Source organism: Pezoporus flaviventris, unplaced genomic scaffold, assembly GCF_033815535.1.
Source record: "Pezoporus flaviventris isolate CSIRO_AGI_PZ_B2104156 unplaced genomic scaffold, CSIRO_AGI_Pfla_v1 ptg000037l, whole genome shotgun sequence".
In the NCBI taxonomy this organism is placed as follows: domain Eukaryota; kingdom Metazoa; phylum Chordata; class Aves; order Psittaciformes; family Psittacidae; genus Pezoporus; species Pezoporus flaviventris.
In genome coordinates, this window is record NW_026892585.1 from 21,271,518 (window position 1) to 21,298,000 (window position 26,483).

Here is a 26,483-nt window from a genome sequence, read left to right on the forward strand (position 1 = left end):
CTTCTTTCAGTGCCCCACTAAATGTGTTACATTCCTGTAACAATACGTGTTTTTAGTCGTCTTCAGTAAAAGTGCGAGAAGTTACTGTATAATACAATGGTAACTTGGGAGCATTAGGCAGGTGTACTGTTTGGAAGTATTGAATATTAACTGACACAGACCAGGTGAGAATATATTCAGCCTTCTTGAAATGTGTGAGTTTTTCCATGACACCTACTGAACACTGAGTAACTGTGGGTGCAGTGCATTAAATTGTGATTAGATCAGTTGCAATTAAAAGTGCATTTAGTATGTTTGCCTACCTTTTCCATTTTATGACCAAAGAAAACTTGCTATGTATAGTTGTTCTGATGGTGTGTGTTTTTCCTTATCATGGTTGTATATGCTCTGCAAGTTACAGTTATCAAAGTAGACCACAGCCTGGGATGTAAAACCAGATGCAAGTAGGATAAGCAGTTGCAACTGCATGGAGAATTTGGAGCTGTTATTGCCAGAAGAGAAATTTAACTACAATTTTGAGCATAGTACTCATTTTCAGATTATTAGTATTAATCCTCAACTGTTGTTATAAACTCATGTTTTCCTGAAGTCAGAAACATCCTGTTTGATACCTCTCTGGATCAATACTTACTTAGAGTGAAGGATGCTACCTACTGCATCATGGATATTGCTGTTTCCATTAGATAAACTTTTCTTACAGACATCTCTTTCTGAAGCATGCATCTGACCCAGATGTATTGGACACAACAGGCTAGGAGATAGGCAATGCTGCTACATAGGCAGGCACTTCTAGGGGCTGCTCTCTGGACGAGCATCTGGTCTACAGTTATTCTTAAGTATGTACACTATAACCATAAATTGGAGAGGAAAGGGGAAGGAATTTCTTGGTAGAAGTGAGTAACTTGCCATCGTTTGAAGTCTTTTATATATGTGGACAAATGTATTAATCCAGGTTTTATGGAAAAAATACAGGCCCCATGTTTATGGTTGGCAAGGCTGTATGATGATAGTGGCCTCTATATATAGGTAATTTGCTAGCTATACTGAGTTTATAGTGCCTTTCTATCTAGTTAGGGTTTTCTTGCCTTTTCGTTTAATCTGTACTGTGGGCATTCAAGTCCTGTTCCTATATTAGCAAGATACCTGGAAGGAACTGGCTTGCTTAAATGATATAACTTAAGATAAAATAAACCAAATTCAGAAGTACTATCACTGGTACTTACGTACGTGCTACTTTGATCACATCTGTTTTATTCAGTGTTATTTACCAGTGGTGATAATGGTTTGTCTGTTTTATCTCCTCTGCTCTGTTGGTATGTCTCTGGCCATATTCAGCTGTCTCAATTAATAGTGCTTTTAGTTCATTGATTTTACTTTCCAACTGGCTGAAATTGAGCTGCCCAGCTTCTCCTTTGTGAAGTTTTCCTAGATCTTCCTTGCAAATACTCATCCTTTTCTTCTTCTGAGAGAAAGCCAAGAAATTTTAATATGATTCTGATGACAGTGTCCAGTTAAAGCACAGAGAGATTTCTGAGAGAGTTAAGTTCTGTGTGTTCCACTAAAACTTTCTTTCCTAAGTTGATCTTTACTTTCAAGTAGGCTGTGGTTGAGTCTTGCACTTTTGGATGCAGTTATAGCCAGCCTTTTGGTTGTACTGTTAAAGCTAAAGTGATGGACCACACTGGGCTTTGATTTTGTTCGTTTGTGCCAGGTGTAAGTTAACCCAAGGATTTTAAGTCTTCTCCAAATGGCATCGTCCTAGAAACCCAGGACTCTGAAATACTGTATATGTATATGTATACTGAAAATGTCACTGCAGACTTTATAAGGTACATTGTCCCTGTCAAGTGACCCTTTCAATCACTTTTCAGTCACAGCATCCCCTTGAACCTATCAATGTTCCTTGCAGCTTGATTTACACACTTATGTGCTCATTTTTGTCAACACTTTCTAAAATATATTCCCCTCATGTAGTCCTTCTGCTGTTAAGATGGTTGTGGGAGCAAGTCCCTATTTCCCCAAAAAGCAATGTACCATGTACAAATGTACCAGCTGTGCTGTTTTTTAATATGCTTTATCTTATCCAGAGTTACAATGAATGTTGTACAAGTACCTCAAAACACACTTTCAGAGCCTACATATCTTTTACAGATGTCAGGAAGAACAGAATGTGCTTTGACTTCTTTCAGCTGTCTTCTCCAGCTTTGTCATCTCCAAAGACAGTTTTTGTCTTTTCTTCTTTTTTTTTTTAACCTTTATTTCTAATATTTTTCTATATTCTTTTCCTTTTTTTTTTCCTTCTACTTTTCTTCTTTTCTGTTTTAATTCTTTCCCTTTTTACAGTTCTTCATATTCTGTGTCTCCTGGATTACAAAGAGAGGAGTGAATGAATGGGGGAGTACTTAATATAATAATACCAATTTTTATTTCATTTTATCATTGACATTTTGAAGATAAGTTCAGCAGGCAGTGATTACAATCAACTGAGGATGTCCAGAATAGAAGAGAAAGCAATGCTTGATTATAGCAGTTTACAGTTTTACAGTTAAAGTTATAAAAAACCCACAAATAGTCCCTTTGGGAAATGAAATATAATGGAAGTGTGGTTATTAAAAACTAGATATAATGTACACTAGTTATTACCTATTACTGTAAATCACCATGAGATGCAGGAAACATATCAGACAAAAAGGCATTTTTGGAATACGTTGCCTTTTTTTCCTGTGGATATTTTTTGCTTCTTAGGCATTGAATTGATTTGGGATGTGGAATTCATTTAGGAGCATGTATGTTGCCCTTTTCTGAATGGCTATTGAAATGAAGTTGTTATCTGTACTAAACTCTTAAGACATGCTTCCCTGTGCCCCCAGGAAAACGACTTAAAGGGGCAATCGCATACACCAAGTACTAATAGATATTAGTTACTTTTAGTTAATGATGTTGCCAGCCTTGAGTAGTTCACTTATCTTAAAATGGAAGTGCATGTTGATCTCCATTCTGCAAATGGAAAAATTAAGTCAGATGGAGTTTAAATGACTTTCCTGAAGTAACCAGCAAATCACTGTCAGATCTGAAGATATAGTCTAGCAACCCTCTCCCCTGTGCTCTATGTGATTATGTACAACTCAGAAGCACCTAAGTAAGTCATTTTGGTTTATTAGTGCCCTATGTTCATTTAACAAAGATGTGAGCAACTTTACAATGTTCTGGGTCATTTTTCTGGCATCTACCAGTGCCCTGTAGGTCACTGAACAACTTGATTGTGGTACTACCACAGGGATCAATTGGGGGTCTTGCAGTTCTGGTGATATCCTTTCTGTTGTCATGGGTGGAAGTGGAGTTAGGTACATGTAAGTGTAGGTGATTGTGGCACATCATTGTCTCCCCTTTTCCTAATGATTTCCTGAAACAATTCTTACAAATTACAACCTAACATTTATCCTGTGGATTACAGAGAATGAGGTTAGCCTAAGGTGGACATGCAACTTCACCTGGTGATTTCACATAAACCTGTTGTGACTCCAAGCATGCAGTGATGCTAACCAAATCAACTGTTATGTCAAGACTTCTCTTTGATCTGCTAAATTAATATGGATTAATTAGATAATTAAATGGAAAATAACTGGAGATAAAGAAGGAGTTGAGAAGAAAATTACTGGCAGCTGTAGCCTTGTCTTGAGGTGGCCGTGGCTAACAGCCAAATGCCCACTCACTCCACTCTCTCAGGAGATGAGGAGAAAATAGAAGGAAGGTGAGAAGATTCATGGATTGAGATAATGACATTTTAATCAGGAAAGCAAAAGCTGTTCATGCAAGAAAAGCAAAGAGAGGAATTAATTCCCTACTTCCCACCAGCAGGCAGGTATCCAGCTACTTCCTGGAAAGCAGGACCTCAGCATGCGTGGCGCTTGCTTCGGAAGACAAACACCATAACCATGAATATAATTCCTTCCTCCTCTGTTCTCTGAGTGATCATTGCTGTCATATGGTCTGGAATATCCTTTTGGTTAGTGCAGGTGTCCCAGCTATGTGACCTTCCAGTCTTATGCCCACTCCCAGCCTATTCATTGGGCATGACACCGGGCAGAGTGGGCTCAAGAGGTCTTGCTGCTGTGCAAGCCCTGCTCAGCAATAGTGGCAATGTCAGAGGGTTATCAATACTATTTCAGCCACAGATACAAAGCACAGCACTCTATGGCTGCTATGGAGAAAATTAACTGCATCCCACTCAGAGCCTGTACAGCAACTAAACATGGGTCTACAGCTCTAGAGGGTTGAAAAAGTATTTTATTTTGTTAGAGTATTGACCAAAAATCTCCACCAAAACAACCCAACCAATCAAAAAAATCAAATCCCCAAAAGCTCCTTTTCTAACGAGCAAACAGCAGCAGGCTAACAACAGCCATTCATAACACTAAAATGATGCACAGAACATTGGGTAAATTGGACATTAACGAATTGCCCACAATGAGTGGGATTCAGTCTGGACATCTCTGGGAGCCAGGTAAGAAAATGGCAACATCAGAGCCTCTCTGAAATGTCATACTCTGTAATGGCAAAAGAACTATGGGTGAGAGAGATTTGGATTACAGGGTTTTTATGTCAAATGAGGATGTATTAATTTCTAAAAAAAAAAAAAGCAACAGTGAAATTGGTAGAGACATTTTAATTAGGTTATGTGCCAGCAGGGTTTTTGTTTCTGTTTGATTAATATCTTGATCCATGACATGGTTATAGAAAGGCCTGCGTTTGGGCAGCTAGCAAGAGAAGGCAGTGGAAAAACCCTATTACTTTTTTCCAGAAACTTCATTAAAAACCAAAATGAGCACTGTGGTCACTAGATATATTTTTCCCGTGTAGTCTATAAACAATAAACTGAAATTGCGAAACAAAAAAAGTACACTTGCACCTTCTTCTGTTGACCTTTGAGCTGCTGCTTCTCTGAGACGGATGTAATCTAGGCCCAACTTTACGATGTTCAGAGCTTTGTGTCTGCCTAACCCCAGGTGATAATACCTCCCTAAGGTAGACATTAAATCTACCTAAAGCCTTGAAGTTTGTTAGCTTGCCAGTGTTTCTTTTCAAGTGCCATTGAGGTGAGATGCAGCCTTGGGGTTCCCCTCACATGGTACTGTCATCTCCTTCCTCACTGACACCTGAAAACAAAATTAGAGTTGTTTGCTAGTCTTTCTGAAATGTTCTATGGAAAAGTCATGATCTGTGACCCCCCACCCCTGCCTCTGTGAGTCACACATTTTTTCCAGCTGACTGACCCCATGAACTGTGGTCATCTCATTGTGCCCAGGTCTCCCATTCTGGTCTGTGCCTTGCTGTTCAGTGAGGCTTACTGTGACCTTCCAGCTGCCAGCTCCATGTGTGCCTCTGTTAGCAGCATTTTTGGGCTGTGAGGATAAGAAAGGAGCTGCATGAAGAATTGCACACTTCATAGTTGTGATTTCCCTCTGTTGAATCTTGAATGCAAGTAGAACGCAGGTAGCCCTTTGATGAGAAGTGGTCTGTAAGCGTGGAAAATTTGCAGTTGTGGACTGTATATACAATATTTTTATTACAGTTTTTCTTAGGATTCCTTTCTTGAGCTTTTAGAAGCTGCACTTGTAGGGGCTATTACACCTGATGTTTACAACCTTGGCTCATACCAAGCTTGGTACCACAACGGATTTGCAGCAGCAGCACTGCATGCTCGCCCCATGTGCCAGCCCTAGACATCTCCTCCTTCCAGGGACTCCAGACCCTGGTCTTCCCAGCAGGCTTATGTTTTAAAAGTAGTAAGAACAGTAATAGTTGACATTTGAATGTCTTACGTGTTAATTGTGTATTGAATGGATTCAAAGAAGGTTTTTTGGTTAGTAGGTTTAAAATAAATATTAAACCTACAGTTAGGCTTTAAAAGAAATACTTCCCCCCCCCCGCCCCCCCCCCCCCCCCCCATATAACTGTGCTTGTCATAGTGAAATGTAGAAGTATTTCCATCCAAATCAGAAAACATTAAGGCTTTCCTCAATTTGCTGTGACCTGCATTTAAAAGAGGAGAACGATGGGCTTCTATTAAAGTATGACTGAAGGCTGTTCTGGGCTGAAACTGTTGAAGTAGATTTGTGTAAAATCCATTTCTCACATATACAATTAATTAAAATGCAATGCAACTAACCAGCCTGTAAAGAAACACACAGGACACGTGAAGAAATAACTGTGGTTTACGATGAGTCTAAAATGATGGATTCTTTCTGTCTGAAGACATAAATTTGCTTTTGCAAATCAGCATGTCTTCTGACGATGAAGACGAGAGGGACTTTTCGTAAGAGCAAGCAGTGACAGGACAAGAAGGAATGGCTTTAACCCGTAAGAGCAAATTTAGATTACATATTAGGAAGAAATTCTTCTCTGTGAGTTTGCTGAGGCCCTGGCACAGGTTGCCCAGAGAAGCTGTGGCTGCCCCATCCCTGGCAGTGTTCAAGGCCAGGTTGGACAGAGCCTTGAGCAACCTGGTCTAGTGGAAGGTGTCCCTGCCCATGGCAGGGGGAGTGTAGAACTGGACAGCCTTTAAGGGCCCGTCCAGCCCATTCTGTGATGTATCTATGTGCATTCAGATACACATTGGAAGTTTGGGTGTGTTTATTTGCCGTGAGCTGCAGTGGGTTTTATGCAGCCAGGTGGAGTAAGTTAGCAGGGCTGCTCACGGGGCGAGCTTGATGATGGTTTACAGGACTCCCCTGCAGGAAGAGCGGGGCCTCAGTACCAGGCAAGTAGTGAGCCCATTGCAGAGGAAGAGGTTTCTCACTCTCAGTCTGTGGTCTATAGAAAGTGCTTCTATGTGTCCAAAGGGACTTAACCTAGGTAACTGTGAGGTAATTTACAGTGTTTGCTGAGCTTTATTCAGGACTGTTTTGGGTTTGCTTTCCATGGGGCCTATAGCTTTAGGTGGGTTTTCAGAGGCACACCCCTCATGTCTGCGGCAGAGGGGCTCTCCATGGCCAGCAAGCCCTGCCTCCAGCACCAGGGTGTGATGTAGTTTGCTGTAAGTATATACCAGCAGTGAATGTGTGGTTCCTAGTGTGCATCAAGGAGGTGGCAATGACTGCGCTGACTTTTGGCACAGTTGCTCTAACTGGAGCCCAAGTTAACTGGGTGCTTTAAGGAAGGGAGGGCTCAATGTATCCTAAGTGTCTGCTCTTTGTAGGAAGCCGGCTGCTTGAAGTGGGTTACTATAGCTGGAAGTGGGGAGAATTGCCATCATTCCCAGGAGCAATCCTGGACCCTCACCACCCCACAGACCATGCTGGTTTGGATGGTCAGGAGGCCAGGTATGGATGTGGGTGCTCTCCACTAGTGTTAGCTGCTGGTTTATGGAGGGGTTATGCTGTGGCTTATACCGCTGGGTCATTCACAGCCCATGCTTCCGGCATTACTTTTAGGCTTTCCTAACCTGTGTAGCCAATGCTGCCAGCATTGCCAGCAAGTCTTGAAGCTGCTGGAATTACAAACAGAAGTGTGTGCTAAAGCAGTGTCTTTTATTCAGTTGCTGGTGTTGGTTGCTGCTGTGTTCCTGTGATTGCCTGTTCATTTTAATAGCAGTACAATAATGGTTGCAACAACAGTGGCTATAAATAGAGGAGACTGTGTTAAACAGTCACAGAAGGGTGAATATCCTGAGAAGTTGTGTGTTGAAAGTAAGCGTGCCTCTTTCAGAAGTTACTTTTCCTGAGCTGTTGCCGTAAGCAGAGGAACGCATGTCAGTCTCTCTCTGTACCATTTAAAGTGTATTTTTGTTTGCAAAATGTGTTTTGGTTTCAATTAACGGGCTTTTGTGTTCTCCCTGCTAATTAAATGTATGTACATCTTTATCCTTTTGATCCTAAAATGAAGCTTGTAATGGGGAATAGGCTGGGTTTAATATTTGCTTCTGAAAAGACCAAAATAGTGTTCAGAAAACGCTGCAGAGGGTTTGGGTTTTGGAGGTTTTTTGGCATCACAGCTATGTGCTGTATTTTGCTTCTTTATTAGGAAGTTTATGTAGAAAGAAGTTTTGTTGTTTCTAAGAGGTATAAAGACCTTACGTCTGTTCATTTTGTAACCTTTGACTTTTAGCAGGGCTGCTGGAGTGGTTAATGATTAATGAAGAGGTCTTTTATTTAAAATGCTAATTAGCTGTTGAAATAGGCTTTAACCAAAACAAAACTCTTTCCAAAAGTTTCAGATGAGCTTGCCATTCCCCCAGACATTCTCCTTCCTCCTGCTGGACTTTCCCTGTTGTCTCACACAGTCTCCTGGTCTGGTCCTCAGAAACCTCCATAAGCATATGCAATACCCCACTGCTCAGCAGAAACCATGGGGCAAGCGCCACATCCTCTTTCATTCACAGATAAATACAGGGACCCTGAGGTGTGTACTGAAATGGAGGCACATTTCCCACTTTTCCACATACTGGTGTGCTTGTTTTTTCTTCCCCCACAAAGAAAGGAGGTCTATATGAAGACCTAACAATGCCCTTACTGTTCTGTCAGAAACTGCCTGGCAATGACTTGTTTTATTTGGCCCTCGCTAAATGGCAGTTTCATTTACGTTTTGGGTGTTTGGGAGATAGTTTATCTTTGTCAAACTTCACTTTTAACATTTGTTTAGATTACTTGTCACAACACCTTTCCTTCCCCCCCCCCCCCCCCCCCCCCCAACTCTTAAGGTTCCAGTCAGCTTGATGTTGCTCAGAAGTGGTTTTTGGTATTTTTGAGCTTGCTTCTTATGTGTTGTCCCTTTTTGAACCATCCCAGTTAAGTCTGTTAATTGATAGTTTCTTTTTTGCATTTTCCCTCTGCTGGTAATGCAACACTGTCCCTTTGAGCCTCTGGCTCCATTGTTGGTGGGGTAAGCGTCTCCTAGATCCTGTGAATAGAGTCACAGAATCATAGGATCAACTAGGTTAGAAAAGACCTTTAAGGTCATCAAGTCCAGCCTTTACTCCAGAAAGAAAAATATTACAGTGACACTTGTAAAAACCTGGATGCATGCATTTTACTTCGTCTCACCTAGTGCATAAGACGAGACCATGCTGCCTGTGTTGAATAGCTGTGTTGGGATCAGGAACATCATTCTGCACCATCCTGTCTGATAGGTTATGGTATTTGCTTTTTGTACCTCTGAGGAGATCCTACAAGTGTTCAGCAGTATTTATCACAGATATCTATCCCTGACAGCACCAGGAGACATGGGCTAATCACAGAATCATAGAATACCAGTTTGAGAGGGTATCATCTGATCCAGCTGTTCTTGGCAGAGCATGGTCTAGACTAGATGTCCGAGCCCCTGGTCCAGCTGTAAAACTGTCCAGCATTGGGGAGTCCATCACTTCCTGGGGAGATTATTCCAATGTCTGATTGTTCTCATTGTGAAAATTTTTCCTCTATGTCCAACCAGAATCTCCGCAGGAGTACCTATTGCCCATTACCCCTTGTCTTTTCTATGTGATTTGTAACAATGGAACCTCCATCTTCTTTGTAGCCACCTTTAATTCTGGAACATGGTGATAAGGTCTCCTCTGAGCCTTCTTTTCTCTAGGCTGAACAAACGCAGCTCTCTCAGCCTTTCCTCACAAGGCAGGCTTCCTAGTCCTTTGATCGCCTTTGTGGCTCTTCTTTGGACCCTCTTTAGTGTGTTCACATCTTTTTTTGTATAGTGGGGACCAAAACTGAACACGGTATTCCAGGTGTGTCTTGGCAAGTGCTGAGTAGAGTGGGATGATGACTTGTTTATCTCTGCCGGTGATGCCGTTGTTGATGTAGCCCAGCATCCTGTTGGCTTTCTTTGCTGCAGCAGCCACCATTCACTCATAGTGAGTTTGCTGTCCTCCAGGACCCCCAGGTCCCTTTCCAGAGAGCTTGCTCCCCAGAGGCTAAGGATTCTTCGTGCTGGGTTTTGCCAGATGCTGTCAGCACTGTAGTATCTCTTCACATTTGTGAGGGGTGGATGACATAGGAGTATTGGTCCTTGAACACAGACCTGGTTCCACTTCTCATCTGCCCAAGCAATGTAATCATTGCATTAAATTCATTAGGAAGGACTTGCAGTAAGAGACAAGGGCAATACCACTGAAGCTTCCCAGCTCTCCATGAACAGCTGTTCTTGTAATCCCTCCTTTAGGCTGAACCTCAAGTAAGCAGACTCTTAACCATTTCTGTTGTGCTTTTGGCTACATATAGGAGGAACTGAATGGAAGAATGTGATTTTAAATGAGACTGGGGAAGCATGGAGTATGATATCCACACTGTGTTGTTTAAGAATGAAAATTTAAAGAAATACCCCATGTAGCCATTCCTTGCTCAGGTGTTCTGTCACAACTGATTTCAAAGGGATGATTTGCTTATGCTAATCTTATTTGCAGCAATTATGGTTGGAGAATTGCCAACATCCAAACATGTTTGAACTGATACTCTTTTCTGAAAAGTTTTTAAATTTAGAAGTTACATTTCTGAGCTGCAGATACTTTCATCTGGCAAAAGGCAGTTTACCAAAAGTAATGTGATTGCTGAAATAATTTATTCTAATGCTTGCCTGTGCTTTATTCATTTCCATGCTTGAGCTGACTTGCAAAGGATGACATACGGACATGGCCAGTGTAGATAAATAAAAGACTAATTGCAAACATTCAGCCTTTTCCCAAAATCCTGGAGAGAGCCTGCAGACTTCAGCCAGCATGGGTGACTATCCAGTGACCCTAAAGTCAACCAGAGGTCAAATGATGGGGCAGACTGCCCAAGAACTACTGTTCCAGCTTGCCTTGAGCTTCCCTGTTAGCTGCTTTCTGCAGACCAGTTGATTGGATGGGCAGAAGACTGGTAATGGCTTGGTATTTACAGAGCCTAAGTGTTTGCTTGCAGATGCAAACACAGGTTTTGGGCAGCTTGGGTCCATCTTATTCCCCTTCTGCCTTCATTTGGAAACTGGCATTGTGTTTGTCTGGGGAGCAAATGGAGTCCTTTTGGTAGTGTTTATTTGTCAGCTGCTGTTATTAATTGATGTAATTGGGTTTTTACTAATATTTACCTAGGGTTTTAACATAGAAGTGACTACACAGATAATTCTAGTGCAATCTTAGAAGAAAGTCGATGCCTTAATTAGAGAAATGGCTTGCTACTCTTGACTTGTTATTCAAGTATTGATTCTTGTTTTCCTGCCCTGAAAAGTGTTTCCCTGGAATCTAAAGAAGTTGTTAACTAGATGGGTGACATCTGAAGAAGCATATCCTAGCAATTAGGATGAACAAATAAATTTGACAAGCTAATATTTGTCCTGAAGGAAACCTGAAACATTTGGGGACGGGAAGGGAATTTGGAGGCATTTCTGCCTTCTCCAAGTCTCTTTCTGAAAAGTCACTGCAGGAGAGTGTGTTGAGGAAAAACAGAACAGCAGGGACTCTTGAAAAAGGTGAGTTCCATCTACTTAACTTTTACTATGCTACACTAAGTCCTGTAACTACACAGGATCATCCAGGGAAAATGAGAGTTATTTAAAAGCATAGCAGAATATTATTTTAAGCAACACACTGGTGATTCTGAAGAGTGGTGCCTCTCAATTCTGCTAGGGCCAGCAATTTTAAGGATTAAAAACATATGGAATACAGATACAGAAGATATTCCCAATGCTTGGGGTATTATTTAGCATCATTTCTGTTATTCAGGCTAGCAAAAACAGAGATACCAAGAGAAAATCTCTTGTTACAGGGTATGAGCCATCCAGCAGATGATGAGAGTTGGAAAGAAATTTTATGGGAAAGTTTTTCTTTAATTGCTCTCCTAGAGATTTCTTCATCCTTTCCCTGAAGCATCTAATGCTGGCTGCTGTCAGATGAGAGGCTACTGAACTAAATGGACTATTAATCTGACCCAGTACAGCAATTCCTGTGTTCCTATGTTTGCAAGCAAGCTTTGTCTGCTGAGAGCTGTCTCTCTGGAATAAACCCTCCACTGGAGGCTAGGGAAGGGAAATTGTCCAGAAGCTTTTATACTGTTGCTATGTGATTTTTGATGTTGCTTTTAAAAGGTGTATTATTTTTTCTCTCTCCTTTTATGTGTATGCATGTTTTAAATTATAAAATTTAGCTTCCTGTTTGATGCATTTGCTATTCAGTAATAATCGGGTCCGTTGAGTAACATAATTATTCAGAATTATGTACTTCTGAAAATTGAGAGACAAAGTAATCTTGGCTGGTTGGCTGGCGTATGGCTGAATAATGTATTCTGTTCAGAAGGGTGTGAACTGAGTCCCTTCATCACCCGTTGCCAAAACCTCTAATATATATGTTTCTTCTTTAAAAGTAGAGATTTTCTTAAAGGAGGATATATTATTATTGTTGTTGTGACTAATCAGGGTTGGCAATGTTCTAGTGAACCCAACTTTCTACCTTCACCCATTTTTAACAGAGGGTATTCTATTTTGCTTGACTCAAAGGGCTTCAGTGAGTAACCTACCTTTGCAGTGAGTTATGTGAAGCAGAGTTGTAATGTCAAGGAATTGTGTGCCTTGGGTTTGTTTGTTTAAAAATTAAATTGGGTTTCCTTATTTTTCAAAGGCTTAAGAGTGGATGTCACAGTCAGGCTATTTAATTCAGATCTTTTTAGTATCTGAATCTTTAGACAATATTGCTACATGTAGATGACTTTCAATTCTCCTGACTGCTTTAAAAGGTGCCTTAGAGGCGCGAGATACAAGCATGCTTTGTTTCACCCAGAGAAATGTGAATTTCATATAGGGAGAATGTGTTTCATTTCCTTACCATGTGTCAACAACTGGATTCTAAACCTGTGTTTATCAGATGCAGAACTGGTTTTGGAGGATTATCACTAAATCAAATGCTAGACTGGAATTTAAGTTCTCACTACAGCATTTCTCAAATTTTTGTAGTATTCTACTTTTAGGCCGTTTGGTCTTTGATGCTTAGATCAGACATACGGAAGGCTGTGTTTTTGCATTCTCTTTGTACAAGAGAATAAATACTTCTTTCTGTTTCAAAACCCTTATACTCTTGTAATAAAGACAATACACCTGATTCTTTTTGTATATTAAGGCCCATAATTACTGCTCAAACACATGATGTGTCTTGACTCACACATGGTAAAAGAGATCCTAAGATTTTCTTTAACACAAAGTCTCCCATTATAATTTTGGGAATATATCTCCTAATTTTTAATAAAAAGGAAATCCAAACACATGTTTTTGTCTGGCAAAACCACGGTCAGAGTGTTTGAGTGAATATGAGACCTATTCCATGTTGTAAATACAGCTATTAATACAAAGGAGCAGTCTAGAGGGTGCTTTTTCTTAATCTTCTTCAGACTATCTACTATCTCCTGCTATATTAGAGTTCTGCATTGTTTTTTGTTGGAATATTCTTCAATGCGTCAGGTGTGTTGCTTCTTATATATGCTTGAATTTCTTAGTTTTCCACACAACTGAGTTACTTTTAATTGTAATTAAGTAGGCTGGGGTGTGTTTTTGGGGACCATTGTCATTGTGAATCTCTTACAGTAACACACAAGCTTTGCATTCATGAAAGAGGGGTCTTCACAAATTAAGTCATCAAGTTGATCAATGGTGACTGTACCCAACATGTCTGTTTTTCCTGCCAGTTCTGCTCCCTTCCCCTGATCCTCATAAACTCAGGTACACAGTGCAGAGTAACCTCAGTTCTCCCCATCTCACAGTCTTTGCAGTGATGGACTCCGTACTGGGAAATGGAAACCTTTGTCTTAGGATCCAGTATGGGCAGGGTATCTTCAAGAGCCATGGCTTGTATAAGGAAAGTGACAGCCTTTAGAGAATTCACTTATTTTGATTATTTCCATTGGCTGGCATCTCTTTTGCATTCTCTTACATCATTTTGAGGACACAAATCGATTTTTTTTTTCTGCTTGCTTCTGATTTGTTTTAGCATATAGTACCCTTTGACACCCTGTGAATATAATGGACAACTGTCTTCATCCCAGGTGGCACAGATAGCACTAGCTGGGAAGAGAATGGAGTGAGACTAACACTGAGGGATGTGCTTGAACCATCATGCGCCTTTTGGCCATTTCTGACTGGACTGTTCTCCTTAATGTTTTTTTTTGGCCTTATTACATTAAAAAAAGTCAAAAGCGAATTTTGAATGGCTCAGTCTTACTAGTTAAGATCCTCTTTTTCTTTCAAAATTAATAATTTTAATATATTACCTTGCCAGTGAAGCTGAAGGATTTAGTGATCCCAGTGCATTTAGAGGTGAAATGCTGCCCTGCTGAGTGTTTGATCTGGGTTCAGGTTAAACTGGTTATGGCTAAAATGCTTAAGCATGTAGGTTTGGCCAGGTCTAAATGCCACATGATGGCGTATAACCTGTCTCCATCTTAAAGAGTATGCAAGCAACTTTTTGCATAATAAATGTGAAGTAATTCAGGCTAGTTTCTCTGTCCACAGAAGTGGGAAAGTTGTTTTGCATTTATGAGTGGAAAGATGCTTTCAGAAATGGGCCTGTTGGGAATGATTGCTGTGCAATTAATTCACACACTGGTTTGCACTGCAAGAATACTTCTGTGTTGCATCAGAAGTCCTGCTTTGCTGACTAGCATGTATGACATAAGTCTTGAATTTTGTCAGTGCTTAGGCTCCTCTTAAGTTTCTTTTGGAAGTGAAATGAGAGATTGTAGTTCACTTTGGTCTTTCTGACAATGTAATCCATTTGTCCAGCACCTGTAACCGAATCATTCTGGGAAACAGATCTTCCAAATATGTTAAAATGGGAAAAAGATGTGTTGGTTTTGTGGCTACCATGATTGATTATTGCACCTCTTGTCCATATAACCTGACTGATAAGGTTTTGTGACATTTTCAGGTGATTGAGAGAAGCACTCTGGAGGTGCTTACATGTGCAGTGTTATCTTAGCGTATTACTGGCATGTTGCAGTTTCTTTGTTGGCTTCCTGTTAAGCAAAATATTGACTATTGACATAAAAATGCTGCTTTTGTTCTGTAATCCAGTCTATGGCTTTGTCCCCTCCTAGTTAATGGCTGCACTTGTTCCTAATTTTGCTCCCCTGTTGTTCCTGTGACAAGGAGCTACAAAGAACAGAGGTTTTAAAATAAATGTTCATAATCTCTACCAGCCCTCTGGCATATTCTGCTGACCCTTAGGGAGTCTTACTGGGAATATATTGGAACTTGTGATATTTAATAAATGAAGGTTCAGGAGCCTGAAGTAGACAGCAGAAATGTCATCTTCTGGGTAAAGTAGGACTGAAGACTCTAATAACTCAGAGGAATTACAGAACCTTTCAGGAAACATGCTACTAGACTTGTCATATGTAACAAAAGATTATAAATTATGTGTTAAGTTATTTTGTGTTAGCACAGTGTCCACACCTCCGTGATATTAAGGTGACAGATGCACCTCTAGTCCAAACAGACAAGTATTCAGAAATAAAGTTTGCAACCAATGCTTGAACCCTATTTATCCCGTTCCACTTGGATCACCCTCCTCTATTGGCAAAGGGGTGCAGCAAGGATACAAACTCCTGTAGCTCTGAGGAAGTAGAATTTCCAGTCTTGTAGTGCAAAAAATTGGACTGCTAAGAGATTGAACCTGCCTCCTGAACATAGTGTCATTGCCTCCTAATTCTGTCCAGGATATTGAGAAGCCTAGGTCATCATTTTACAGTTCAGGCACATCCCTGACAAAATCCTCTTTCAGGTTTCTCAGACAGACTCCTGAACAAACATTATTCATCTTTTGAGTGAATCCACACGCTCATCTTAACAATGAGTTTAGATTACTGCAGATAGCAGAATTTTTCTTTGCAGTAAAGTAGATTCTTGTGGGAACCTTCTGTGTGGCATATGAAGTGTGCTGAACTGAGGCAGAGCCATCCACTGCAGTACATGTTTTCCAAATTAAACAGAGTTTTACTCTTTTCTTTGTTTATCTCAGTAACTGTTCATTTCTTTGTATCATGTGTGATGATCACTGACCCTTCTTCAGTGCATGCCCAGGCAGTGCATCTATGCCGTAGTGAGGCACAAAAAGATCTATTTACTAGTTGCCCAGGTATTGAAAGCTGAAATTGCCCAGAAATTGAAGCTCTAAAACTTTTTCTTCCTTAAATTGGTGATGGAGGCAAGTCTAATGCCATGATTTGAAGTTGTGGCTAAACATCTAGGTTTGCTAAATTTGACTAACAGGTTCTATGCTTTGTACCGTGAAAGATATCCTGTATAGGTTCATGCAGAGGAAGACTACCAAACTGACCTTGGAGAGAAAGAGAGAGATGGTGTGCTGCTTTGCTTTATTGTGATGGTTCTGCTAAGACCAAGACTTCTCAGGAAGATACCTTTAAGGCTGAGCAGACAGAGAGGACTTGCCTCTGTACTGGAACAGTCATCTCTTGCCTTGCTAACAGCAGATGTTTCAAGTTTAAATTGACTGATCCTTCCCTACCTGCTACTGGTAGAGCATTTGATGAGCCTCTGTCCTGACTGCTGGCTTCTCTGGTTGGGGTTTTAAGACCAGCGCCCACTCACTTATTGTCACAAGTAATAGTTACCATGATTCTCGCATGTCTTTGCACTCCTTTAATGAAGTATCTTGTCATTCTGTTTCAGTCGTTCACCTGCAGTGCTCATTGTGACCATAGTGTTGGTCTCCCAAAGAGATGTACTTGTCTGTCAAGGAGCTGCCCTCCAAAACTGCTTCCCTCTTCAGCTTCTGAGCAGATGAAGTACTCCATTCTTTTAATGATTCCCAGGCCACCATCATTTACTAGGGATCTTCCATCTGTCACCAAAACAATAACATCACTTGACCCCTCTTACTGATCTCAGAGGCCTCTTAAAGGTTATAAACAGTCAGTGTAAGGCCCTTTTAGCAGTTGCAGTGGTGGTAAGTGCTGTATTTGCTATTGGTCACCATGACACGTTTCCCATCAGCTAGAACGTGAAGGATGAGCATTCTGAGAGCATGCTTGGGAGTCTTCAGATCCCCTACATCCTCCTAGTTGTAATGCCACTTGGGAAGAGATTGGCATACTTGTAACCATCTGCAGCACGGTGTGGTTTTCCTTTCTTACCCAGGCCTCCCGTCTCTTTCCAAGAACCCTTCTCAGAAAATCTTGCTTTGACTGGCAGTCAGTGTGATGCTATATTGAGGTGCCTTGTAGCTAAAGTCCAATTAATTGCTAGTCAGGGGAAAGACCTTTAATGGAAGATCTTTTTCCTGGACTGGGAACGTGTCCCATTCTGAATTTGATTTAGAGAACAGGGATGCTACCTTTCCTTTATAGATAGTTGAGTATGCTATCAATTTTAGGTGCTAACTCTTGGCCTGTGTGAATCTTCACAAATCTTAGAAGCTTGTTGATTCTGGTTGTGGCTCACCTTTGTTATCTCTGGTGCTTTTCTCTGCCATGGCTGGATGATGAGAGGGGCCCCCAAGGGATAGGTTTCTTAGTCCCATCAGTGATAATTTTTCCTCTTCATTGACAGCCATATTGCAGGTAGGATCAAAACAATCATGTTAGACACACAGGATTGTAAAGGACTATCTGGTCACAAAGTCCAATCTAGTTTTTCTGAGTTATGAGGAGAAACTGTGCAGGAGCAAAGAAAACCCCCTGAAAAAGATATAGTTAGAGAACAAAACTAAAGCAGTAGGCATAGCACCTTGGGTGGGAAAAGCTTTGTATTGGAATTTCTGATTATATGTGACTTAAGTGACCAGCCTGCTTTTAAGAGCTGGTTTTGCTGGCTACACTATGCTGCTTAGATTGTTGATCATCTGAATAGTGAGATGAATTGAGTGATGTATTTTCCCCTTTTAGTTTGGGGATGGGCAGAAACAGGGAAATGGGTTTGGTCTGAAAAAAACAGAAAAACAGCAAACAAAACCAAACTCATAAAAAACCCTGCCAAACCTGCAAATTTGGTCCGGAGGATCTCTGATCTCCTCAGCCTCTGTAGCTCTTGGGGTAGTCTCTCATTTGGGATATTCTGAATATGAAGTTAATGGTTTACATCCTTAGAAACATTAATAAGGTACAGATGACAATGCAAGAACAGAAAACTTGATTCCACTGAGAGCAGTTTTAAGTATTAAGATACAGCTTTTAAAGTCGAGGAGGGAAACCAGTTTAAAAGTTTGTTTAAACTCAAGGAGCTGAAAGCTCCATTACCCTCCTTTTGGTTTCCTTAAATGAAAGAGAACTTCTCGATAGTCCACTGGGATTTTTGAATGTGGCAGAATAATGAATGCATTTAGTTACCAAGCAGAGTATCCTATATACGAGCACAAAATGTATTCAAAGCCCCTTGAATTCTCTGCAGAAAACTGCAAGAGTCCCTTATAGAGGTGATTGAAGGATGCTGCACAGGAAATCAACTTCTCATCCTGTACATAAACATGAGCCAATTCTACTATATCTGGCTCTTGGAGCAGTACACACAGTAAATTGTTAACCCCATCACCTGACCTAACCATTTATCTTTGCTTCTCAGTATAGTTTTGGCAACTGCTGAGTAATGAAAGAAACATGGAATGCAGATAGCTGTAAAAAAAAAGAGGAGAAAATCAAAAAAAAAACCATCCTCCCTCCGAAAACCCCACCCTCATAAAATGGCAAATAACAGGAGAGAATGAAAAATTTCCTGATGCAGTGGGAGGATCTTAAATGTAGTTCATAAAGAACAGAATTAACATCTCCCTAGAATAACAGCCATGTGAAGCATGGCTTTTCAGTCCTTCATGTCTGTTCATTACGTTAGCATTGTGCTAGCACAAATATATTGATAACTCCCCTAAAACCTTTGTAGAACAAGTAACTGTAGCACATTTCAGGTTTTGAAATGTAAGCTCTATGTGTTTTTAATGTTATGTTATGCTTGAAGGTTGGCTGAAATAGGTCCTTCTGCTTATTGTTGTTCCCATATGAGGATTCAGGCTATGTACTCGCAGCTGCTACTCTCCAACATGGACTCTCAGTTCCACTGAAATCAATAGCTGGCACAGCAGGGTACTGTTGTATGGTGTGTAAATAAATGGGTGTCATTGTGTCTCACTTTTTCCACACACACAACCCACACCACCACCACCCCGCTTTTTTCCTTTTCTCCTTTCAGATTTAGATTTCTTTTTTCCAGGCCTATATCAGTGTGTGCTTGCAGTGCAGGCAATACAAAGTATAGCTGCTTAGGGAAAAAGAAGCTTCCTCCCTCCCTGTTTTCATACTTCCCTACTTCCCAGTTGGATTTTCAAATAAACAACAATTGCATTAATTACGTTAATTGTCTTTTAACAATCTCGGGAAAAAACACCCAAATAAAACATAAACCCATTTTGCAAGTGTCAGCTTTATGACAAAAAGGAATTCACAGTCAGCCAGTAGACAGCTATCTTGCATACCAAGATGTAGAAAAGCAGTGTGGTAAGAGTGTCTTAATTCTGTTACAACAATTTATCTTACTTTCTCCCGTAAGTCTTGCACCTATAGTTGAAAATCTATGACAGTTGTGGTTACGGGATGTAACGGCTGCAGATCTGCTTTTCAATAAACTGACTTTGAAGTTCTCTTCCACGCGTTTTCTTTTTTTATTCATGCATCTGGTCATATAGAGTGGTTTACTTTTTTTGGCCGCAGACTTGGCAGATACAAAATGCAGATGTTGTTCTCCTGACTTAAGCTGCTATTTTAAGCTTTTTGGCCAGCAGTTGAAAATTTCAGGCTCGGTTGTTTATTTGCTTATCATCAAAGTGGTTTTTGTCATATAATTCATATGCAAGTATTAGCTTTCTATGTTTACTTTCAGAGTTTGAGATTAGCAGTATGGTCTTTTTATTTTTTTTTCCTCTTGCTTTCTTTTTAAACCAGGATGCTCTTTTGATTAATAATACAGTAGAATATGTTATGCTTCAGAAAGCTTTTCTTTGCCAGCCCCCCCTCCAGCCCAACCCTCATATTGTGCTATAGTGCTTTCCCTTTAAGAAACCGTATCTTTCTCCAGATGCCTGCATCTCTTTGATACAGAAGGGTACACTAAGTTCCATCTATAAACAGAATCCACTAATTAAGAGTAATTGCTTCGGAGATTGGTACAGACTATTCAGCATCAGATGCATGTTCTTCTCGGATATCCATTAGCCTCTAATAAGATAATGCAGATGTGCCAGTCTGTTTCCTGTTTCCTTCTATTGTACCTTTATTGCCGTATATGGACCAATGGGATGGGCTGAACAATAAGTGGATGTCCTTTTGCTCCCGGAGCCCTTCTCAAAGGAACATTTGTTATTAGATTGCTTTTTCTGTTTAGTTTCACATCACTATGCTAATAAAGGAAACATAACACTCCAAAAGCTGGGGGGTTTATTATTAGTTTTGTTTTTTTTTTTTGCCACAGTAACCAGTTTATTGTTTAATTAAATTTAGTTGGATAGCCAAGAAAACAAAAATGCAGCATCTCACAGTCAATGAGGACTGGAGGAAAACGGAGTACGCCCCTTTATGAAATAAAGTTTCCAAGTTTTTTTAAGAGTTTAAAGGCAGCAAGGTTATCATGTTACTGTATCTGATTTACACTTGAGTCGTGCTAAATCTGCTGAATTATTCAGTACTACTCGATGCAACACCATCAGCTAGCATAATAGAAAGCATGTGCATAATCAGGGATTTCAATACAAACTGTACATTAAATACAGTAAGGGTTCTTGAAACTATTAGGTCCTGATGTGTTTTGAAAACAGCAGTATATGTCTCAAAGCTATCTAATAAATAAGGACTCCATCAACTCTGTCCTTTGGGAAAAGATATAATATATTGTTGAGAAGTTTTTGCATGTAAAATTCCTCTAGAATTGGTTTTGTTGCTGGGAGAGGAGCAACTTGCCTCTCTCATCTTACTGCCCAGGCTGTGCTCGCAGATTCCTGTTTTAGGATTTAGCCGAAGATTTAACAGTGGGGGATTTTTAGCAGCGGTAAGAAAATGGGAAATGAACTTAGAAAAGTCTTCCTCTCTGAGCCTGGAAACTGGGGACAACTGTGCAGCAGTCTGCTGGGCTTTGAGCATCAAATTCCCCAGAGCCCAGCGCTATGCAGAGCACAGTCTCATGTCAGCATGCATCTCCTGTGTTTGTGGTTTCACTCCCCAGTTGTAGACGAAGGGCAGGAGTGGCTCAATATGGTAGAAGGGTGAAGGGATAGCGGTTTTGCCTTTAAAGTTTGCTGGGTGCCACAGTTGTGGATATCTTAAAACTGCTGAATTTCAAGCATTGTCACAGGTAGATCAGAGCTCCCTATGGGCCTTTTCAGAAGAAAGAGAAGAAAAAGAAGGCAAAAATCCTGCTTTACTTGTAACACTGACAGCTTAATTCTCTGCTATGGACAGTGAGATGGGAGGAAGAGGAATGTGCAGTTGAGGTGATGTTGGCAGAAGGGAGGACAGAGCATAACCTTCCTGCTGGCACAGAACTATGGGACAAGCCTCCTGGCTTGGCTTCTTGCCTATCCAGCTGTTGATGTGCATCAAAGTCACCTGTAACAGCAAAGGGATTTTATGAATTCCAATAAAATCTTATGCAGAATTCCAATGGATGGATTATGTTCCAATAATAAAAACAATTGTTACCAAATGTAAGCTAAATAACATTATAATGAATGAGAATTATTTTGTTTAATACACTCTAGGAGAACTGACAGATTTGTGGAAAGCAAAGCTGTTTTCTATAGTAAAGCCTGTGCAAAATGCATGGGAATTTGAGACAGTAAGAAAAGCTGGGTCACTGTTTATCCAGCAAAATTTGGAGCTTGTATGTGAAAATTTGTGGGTTTAAGCTTTTGCTCAGCTACACAAACACCTAGAAAAAATGTGGAAAAGACAGGTACACCTGCTGCATTAGCTGCAACTGATAAATATTCTGTCTGCTCTGTGCTAGAGCTACTGTAGTCTCCTTCCCCTGTGGCCATCTGCTTTATCACTGAAGTCAAGTCTATAAAAAGCCTGTAAAAAAACAAAAAGGAGGCATATGTTCTGTCAAAGAAGAGTCACTGGCTACTGTTCAATGCAGTGTAGTGCGGTGTGATCATCTCTTGGTGAGTCTTCAAAGAAACTTTTCTGCATGATCCTTTTCCATGCTGTTAATACGAAGGGCCTTGTACTCGTGAACAGTCTCTAAGGACAAGTCTAACGGATGAGGATTTTCATCTTATACTAAGTAGATCTTCTGAAGTGCTTCAGTGACAGCAAATTTGTGAAAATTTTGTCTTGTATTCACAAGGCAGAAATCAGTGTTGCTGTCTCACATGAATGGGCATTCAACTACCTTTAGGGTGACTGTGGCTAGTTTGGCTTGCTCCTTCTGGAGCTGTTCATCAGCTGGCTCTTCCTGTCCTGTTTAGGGTCACCTTGTTAGCTCCCTCCTCAAGGGAATACAGATGTAGGACAGCGAAGAGTATGTTCAAGGTCCACATGGCATGGAAAGGATGAGGCTTGCTTCTGGCAAGTCACAGTCCAGAGAGGATTGCAGGGCACTTGCCATACCAAGTGACAATAAAGGAAAGCCTCCTCATAGCTGGCACCTCTTACAGTGACTCTTACAGTCTCTTACAGTGCTTGCACAGTGTGGTGCAGGTTTACTTGAGCAAAAGAGATGCAGATGGTTCCCACGTGAAAACATCTGTGGCTGATGTCCAGTGCTGATGTTTATCAGTGAGTAGAGGGGCATGAACTCCGAGTTGCCTTTAGTGCCATGGAACTAGCATGAATGGGGACAACTGATATTTGGGTTTCCCATACTGCAGCAGTTTCTACTTTGTGATGGCCTCTGCTGGGCAGTGGTGCTTCTGTAATCTCTGTTGGCAGAGCTGGTGACTTGAAGTCCCTTGGTAACCACAGAACACACATAGCTTTTGCTTCTTTACGAGAAGCTGGAGTTGCTGGAATGTAGGTGCTTGTGATTCTCTTCTCGACCATGGTATTGATGTTCAGCCGCTTGAACACTGATAACACCCTGCTGCTCCTTAGAGACACTACTTGGAGGCAAACAATACATGGTTAATGTATCATATCTCTTACACTGTCTTCCCTCTCTGCCTTTATTTAGAGAGAAAAGCTCTGGAGAAATTTGGGGACACCAAGTTCTGATGGCTTGTCTCCAACACAGCTATCGGCAGGAAATTTCCTGCCATGAGGGGTGAAAGGAGGGCGATTTTGAGTAAGATAGGGAAACTTGCTTTCTGGTAGTAATTTCAGTATATAATTACACCTCACAAAGTTATAAGCATGCAGAACTGTGGGATTATAATCTAGTTTTGGCACTGTTAGGTATGTCATATGGAGGTGCATACTGAGGAGCCTTAATACTGATGCATTTTGTCATCACTGGGTACATCACAGAGCATGTTCATCCAGTGGTGAGGAAAGGACCAAAGAGTTTCCCCAAGTGCCCTTTTCTCCTCTCTTTCCTGGAAGAGTTGGTTCTTTTCTGGATACTTAAATATACAAGTATATCTGACATTGTGGTTCTGGGAATTTTTATGATTTATGATGAGCTCTCCATTCCTCCTGGCTAACAGATGTATAATTTAAGGTATTACTTTTAGAAGAGGAACTTTGTTTCCAAAGCCCAATATCATTTAAAAATAGGGGACCTTGTTCTGTGGTTAATTTTATGCATAGATATTTGGGACTGCTTTTCATCATCCCTCCCCTCCCTCCTTCCCTTTTCCACCCCCTTCTCCCCCTCCCCCTAACATTTTGAAGTGTGGTGTTTTTGCCAGTTTTGTTGGAATTGCCTTAGAAAACATTAATTCTTTATGTATTCCTTTGATACTTGTCTCTTAAGCATCGTAAAGCTTTAGCTAGGTAAAACAGTCACCTGTGATGGTTCATCTCATTCTGTGTTGTTAATGAGTCAGTATGTTTTGGATGTTGAGGCTTCCTCAAAAGGTCTGCCTGGTTTCACTGGTCTCCAAGCACGTGGTCCTCATGCTCAGCATACATAGCAGCTGTGTGTTAGCTCACTGTACCCTTGTTACAGTCTCATCTCTGCATATGTTTGTCTCCATTGCATTAAAGGTATTTTGTGCATAATTTATACAGTTATCAAATACTTACAAGCTACATTTCTGTTATCCCCGAGCAGGCTGCACTCAGCAGAAATTGCTGTCTGAAAACATGCACAGCTGGTAACCTTTGCTGGTATTCCGCACAGAGCAGAAACACTCCACTGCTCTCTGACAGGCAAACATATGCATTCAGCCGGGTTGACTTTTTTTTCCTTGCTCATTTGAATTCGTACCGACAACTAGTAGACTGAGTCAGAGTAGTAATAGTCAACGCTGCGTTGTCACAGTTCCCCTCCTCTCGCATCAATTTTGCTTTGTGACCTTGACAAGTCCTTTCACCACTGCCTTTATTTTCCTACCCAAAAATCTTGCCTTTGCTTTCAGGCTGTAATTTCAAAGAATTAGGAATAAAAATGCTGTATAGGGGTGGATGTTGACGCTGATTGCTGACGGTAGCATATGCAAGGATGTAGCACGTTGTATCATGAAACAAAGGCTTTAGGCTGCCCAGGAAGTGCCCTGTTCTCAGCCTGAGGCTTTTGGTACACAGACTGAGAAAATGGGGACCCCTTGGTAGGTGACAGCCATTTGGGTAAAACACTGTAGCTCTAGATGACTCTGAAGATGGTGGTCAGGAGAGTGAGTGAATTCCCTAGCAGAGCACAGGAGCAGTGTATTGCCTGCCTATCATGTCACTCACCCAGCTCATGAAATAATGGGTGCTTGTTTATTTGGTGATAGAGGCAGTTCACATGTACACACACAGAGAGAAAAAAAAAAGGAGAATATTTCTTAAGTAATAATGAGATTAACTAACTGTCCTTTGTAGGAGCAATCACTGGTAAACCAATTAGTGTGTTAACAGCTGAGTACAAAGTCACCCTCAGGCACTTGATATTGAAGTAAGCAGAAAGCTGCCTCAGTGTCATTCATTCTGTACCTTCTATGGGGAAGCTGAAAGTTTTTGTGTACATGGAAGCCGTACCATATCAGTATTTCAGATGGTTATTAATGTATCTGTTATAAAACTGGTTGTTTCCAAAACAAGATTGCGTTTGACCAGAGATTGCTTTTGGTGTAACACATCAGGCAGGGAAATCTAGTTAATGGCTGTTCTGCTGTCAGCTTCAAGTAGAGTGAGAATGTTACCCCCAGGTAACGATCAAGCTGATCTTGTAGGGCACTGATAAATAAGTGATCACTCAACAAAAGTAGCAAAGGGATAAAAGAATTTTCTATTTGTATATACTAAAAATATGTATATTATAATCAATATATTGTTCTTTCCACAGGCTGTATCAGTATGCATCTGTAGAGAGCAGCTGCCCTCCCAGAGAAACATTTGTGTAAGCAACTGAACTCTGCCTTGATACCAAGAGTAAGAAGACTTTTTCTGTCCACGGTTTGCAGAACAAGAATGTCCTGAAAAAAAGAAGAGTAGGAAACAGCAATCAAATATAGGACGGATCTGATCTAGTGAGCTACCTTTTCATTGTCACACCATCTAGCTCAAGCCCTACCTGCAGGCTTGACAGCCCTCTTCATTCACAAGTTGAGATATCTGTTTGCTGGCCTGGAGTGATGCAACATAATATTTATACACTGTGAGGTGTTAACATGACAACCAGTAGCCGCACATGTCCAGTACCAGCAGTGAATGGACATATGACTCACTATCCAGCAGCACCATATCCATTACTTTTTCCTCCAGTCATTGGTGGACTGTCACTCCCTTCCCTCCATGGACTCCAGACTCACCCACCAACTAGTGGATGCAGCACCCCATCACCTGCAAGTGAGTGCTTGGTATTAATAGCTCTTATTGACTGGTTTTCCGCTAACAAAGACTGGTGATTTTCATTCCAAAATTATTATAAGAGTAATTGCAGTTGCTCATCTGTGGTGTTTTTTACTTGGGCAAAGAACATGCATTTGTTTTGAAATAATACCATTTTCACTTAATCTTGTTTTCACACAAATAAACATGCAACTATATGACACACCAAAGCTGTGGAAACTAGGGATGATAAAACCTGCTATGGATTTTGGCATATCCTGTATTATCATGTTAGCTGCAGAATCTGACATTGTGTATTAGCTGTATTCATGAACATGTGTATTTATGAACAGCAATGTTTCCTCAGTACAGAAATCTCAAGTTGTGCAGTAATTAATACTGCTTTTGTTCTCTGTAGGTGACTACTTTCTTTCTGGGCAGCTTGTGAAGGCCAACCCAATGGACAGCTAGTAGCTGTGAGCTGCCTATGGCTGTAGAATGAGCCTTTGAGTCTATGGTTGAGCTCCCAGCCAACTTCCCCCAGTTTATATAGTGGGCATGACGTTATTATTCTGGTTATTTGTCAGAATACTGTATTGAATTTATCCCCCAGTATTGGAGGAA

At 40.8% G+C, this 26,483-nt stretch overlaps 1 protein-coding gene across 5 annotated transcripts in view; it reads left to right on the forward strand.

Annotated features, from left to right (window-relative positions):
- Positions 1-26,483, forward strand: part of RARB (retinoic acid receptor beta) — a 325,364-nt gene that overhangs the window by 102,135 nt on the left and 196,746 nt on the right. For 4 of the 5 annotated variants that reach the window (XM_061464957.1, XM_061464961.1, XM_061464958.1 and 1 more), the window contains one exon: positions 25,375-25,877. In XM_061464957.1, the coding sequence (XP_061320941.1) occupies positions 25,700-25,877 (178 nt within the window). In that variant the 5' untranslated portion in view covers positions 25,375-25,699. Of the gene's footprint in view, positions 1-6,748; positions 6,856-25,374; positions 25,878-26,483 lie in introns of those variants that run through there. The other variant, XM_061464959.1, reaches the window with a different exon arrangement.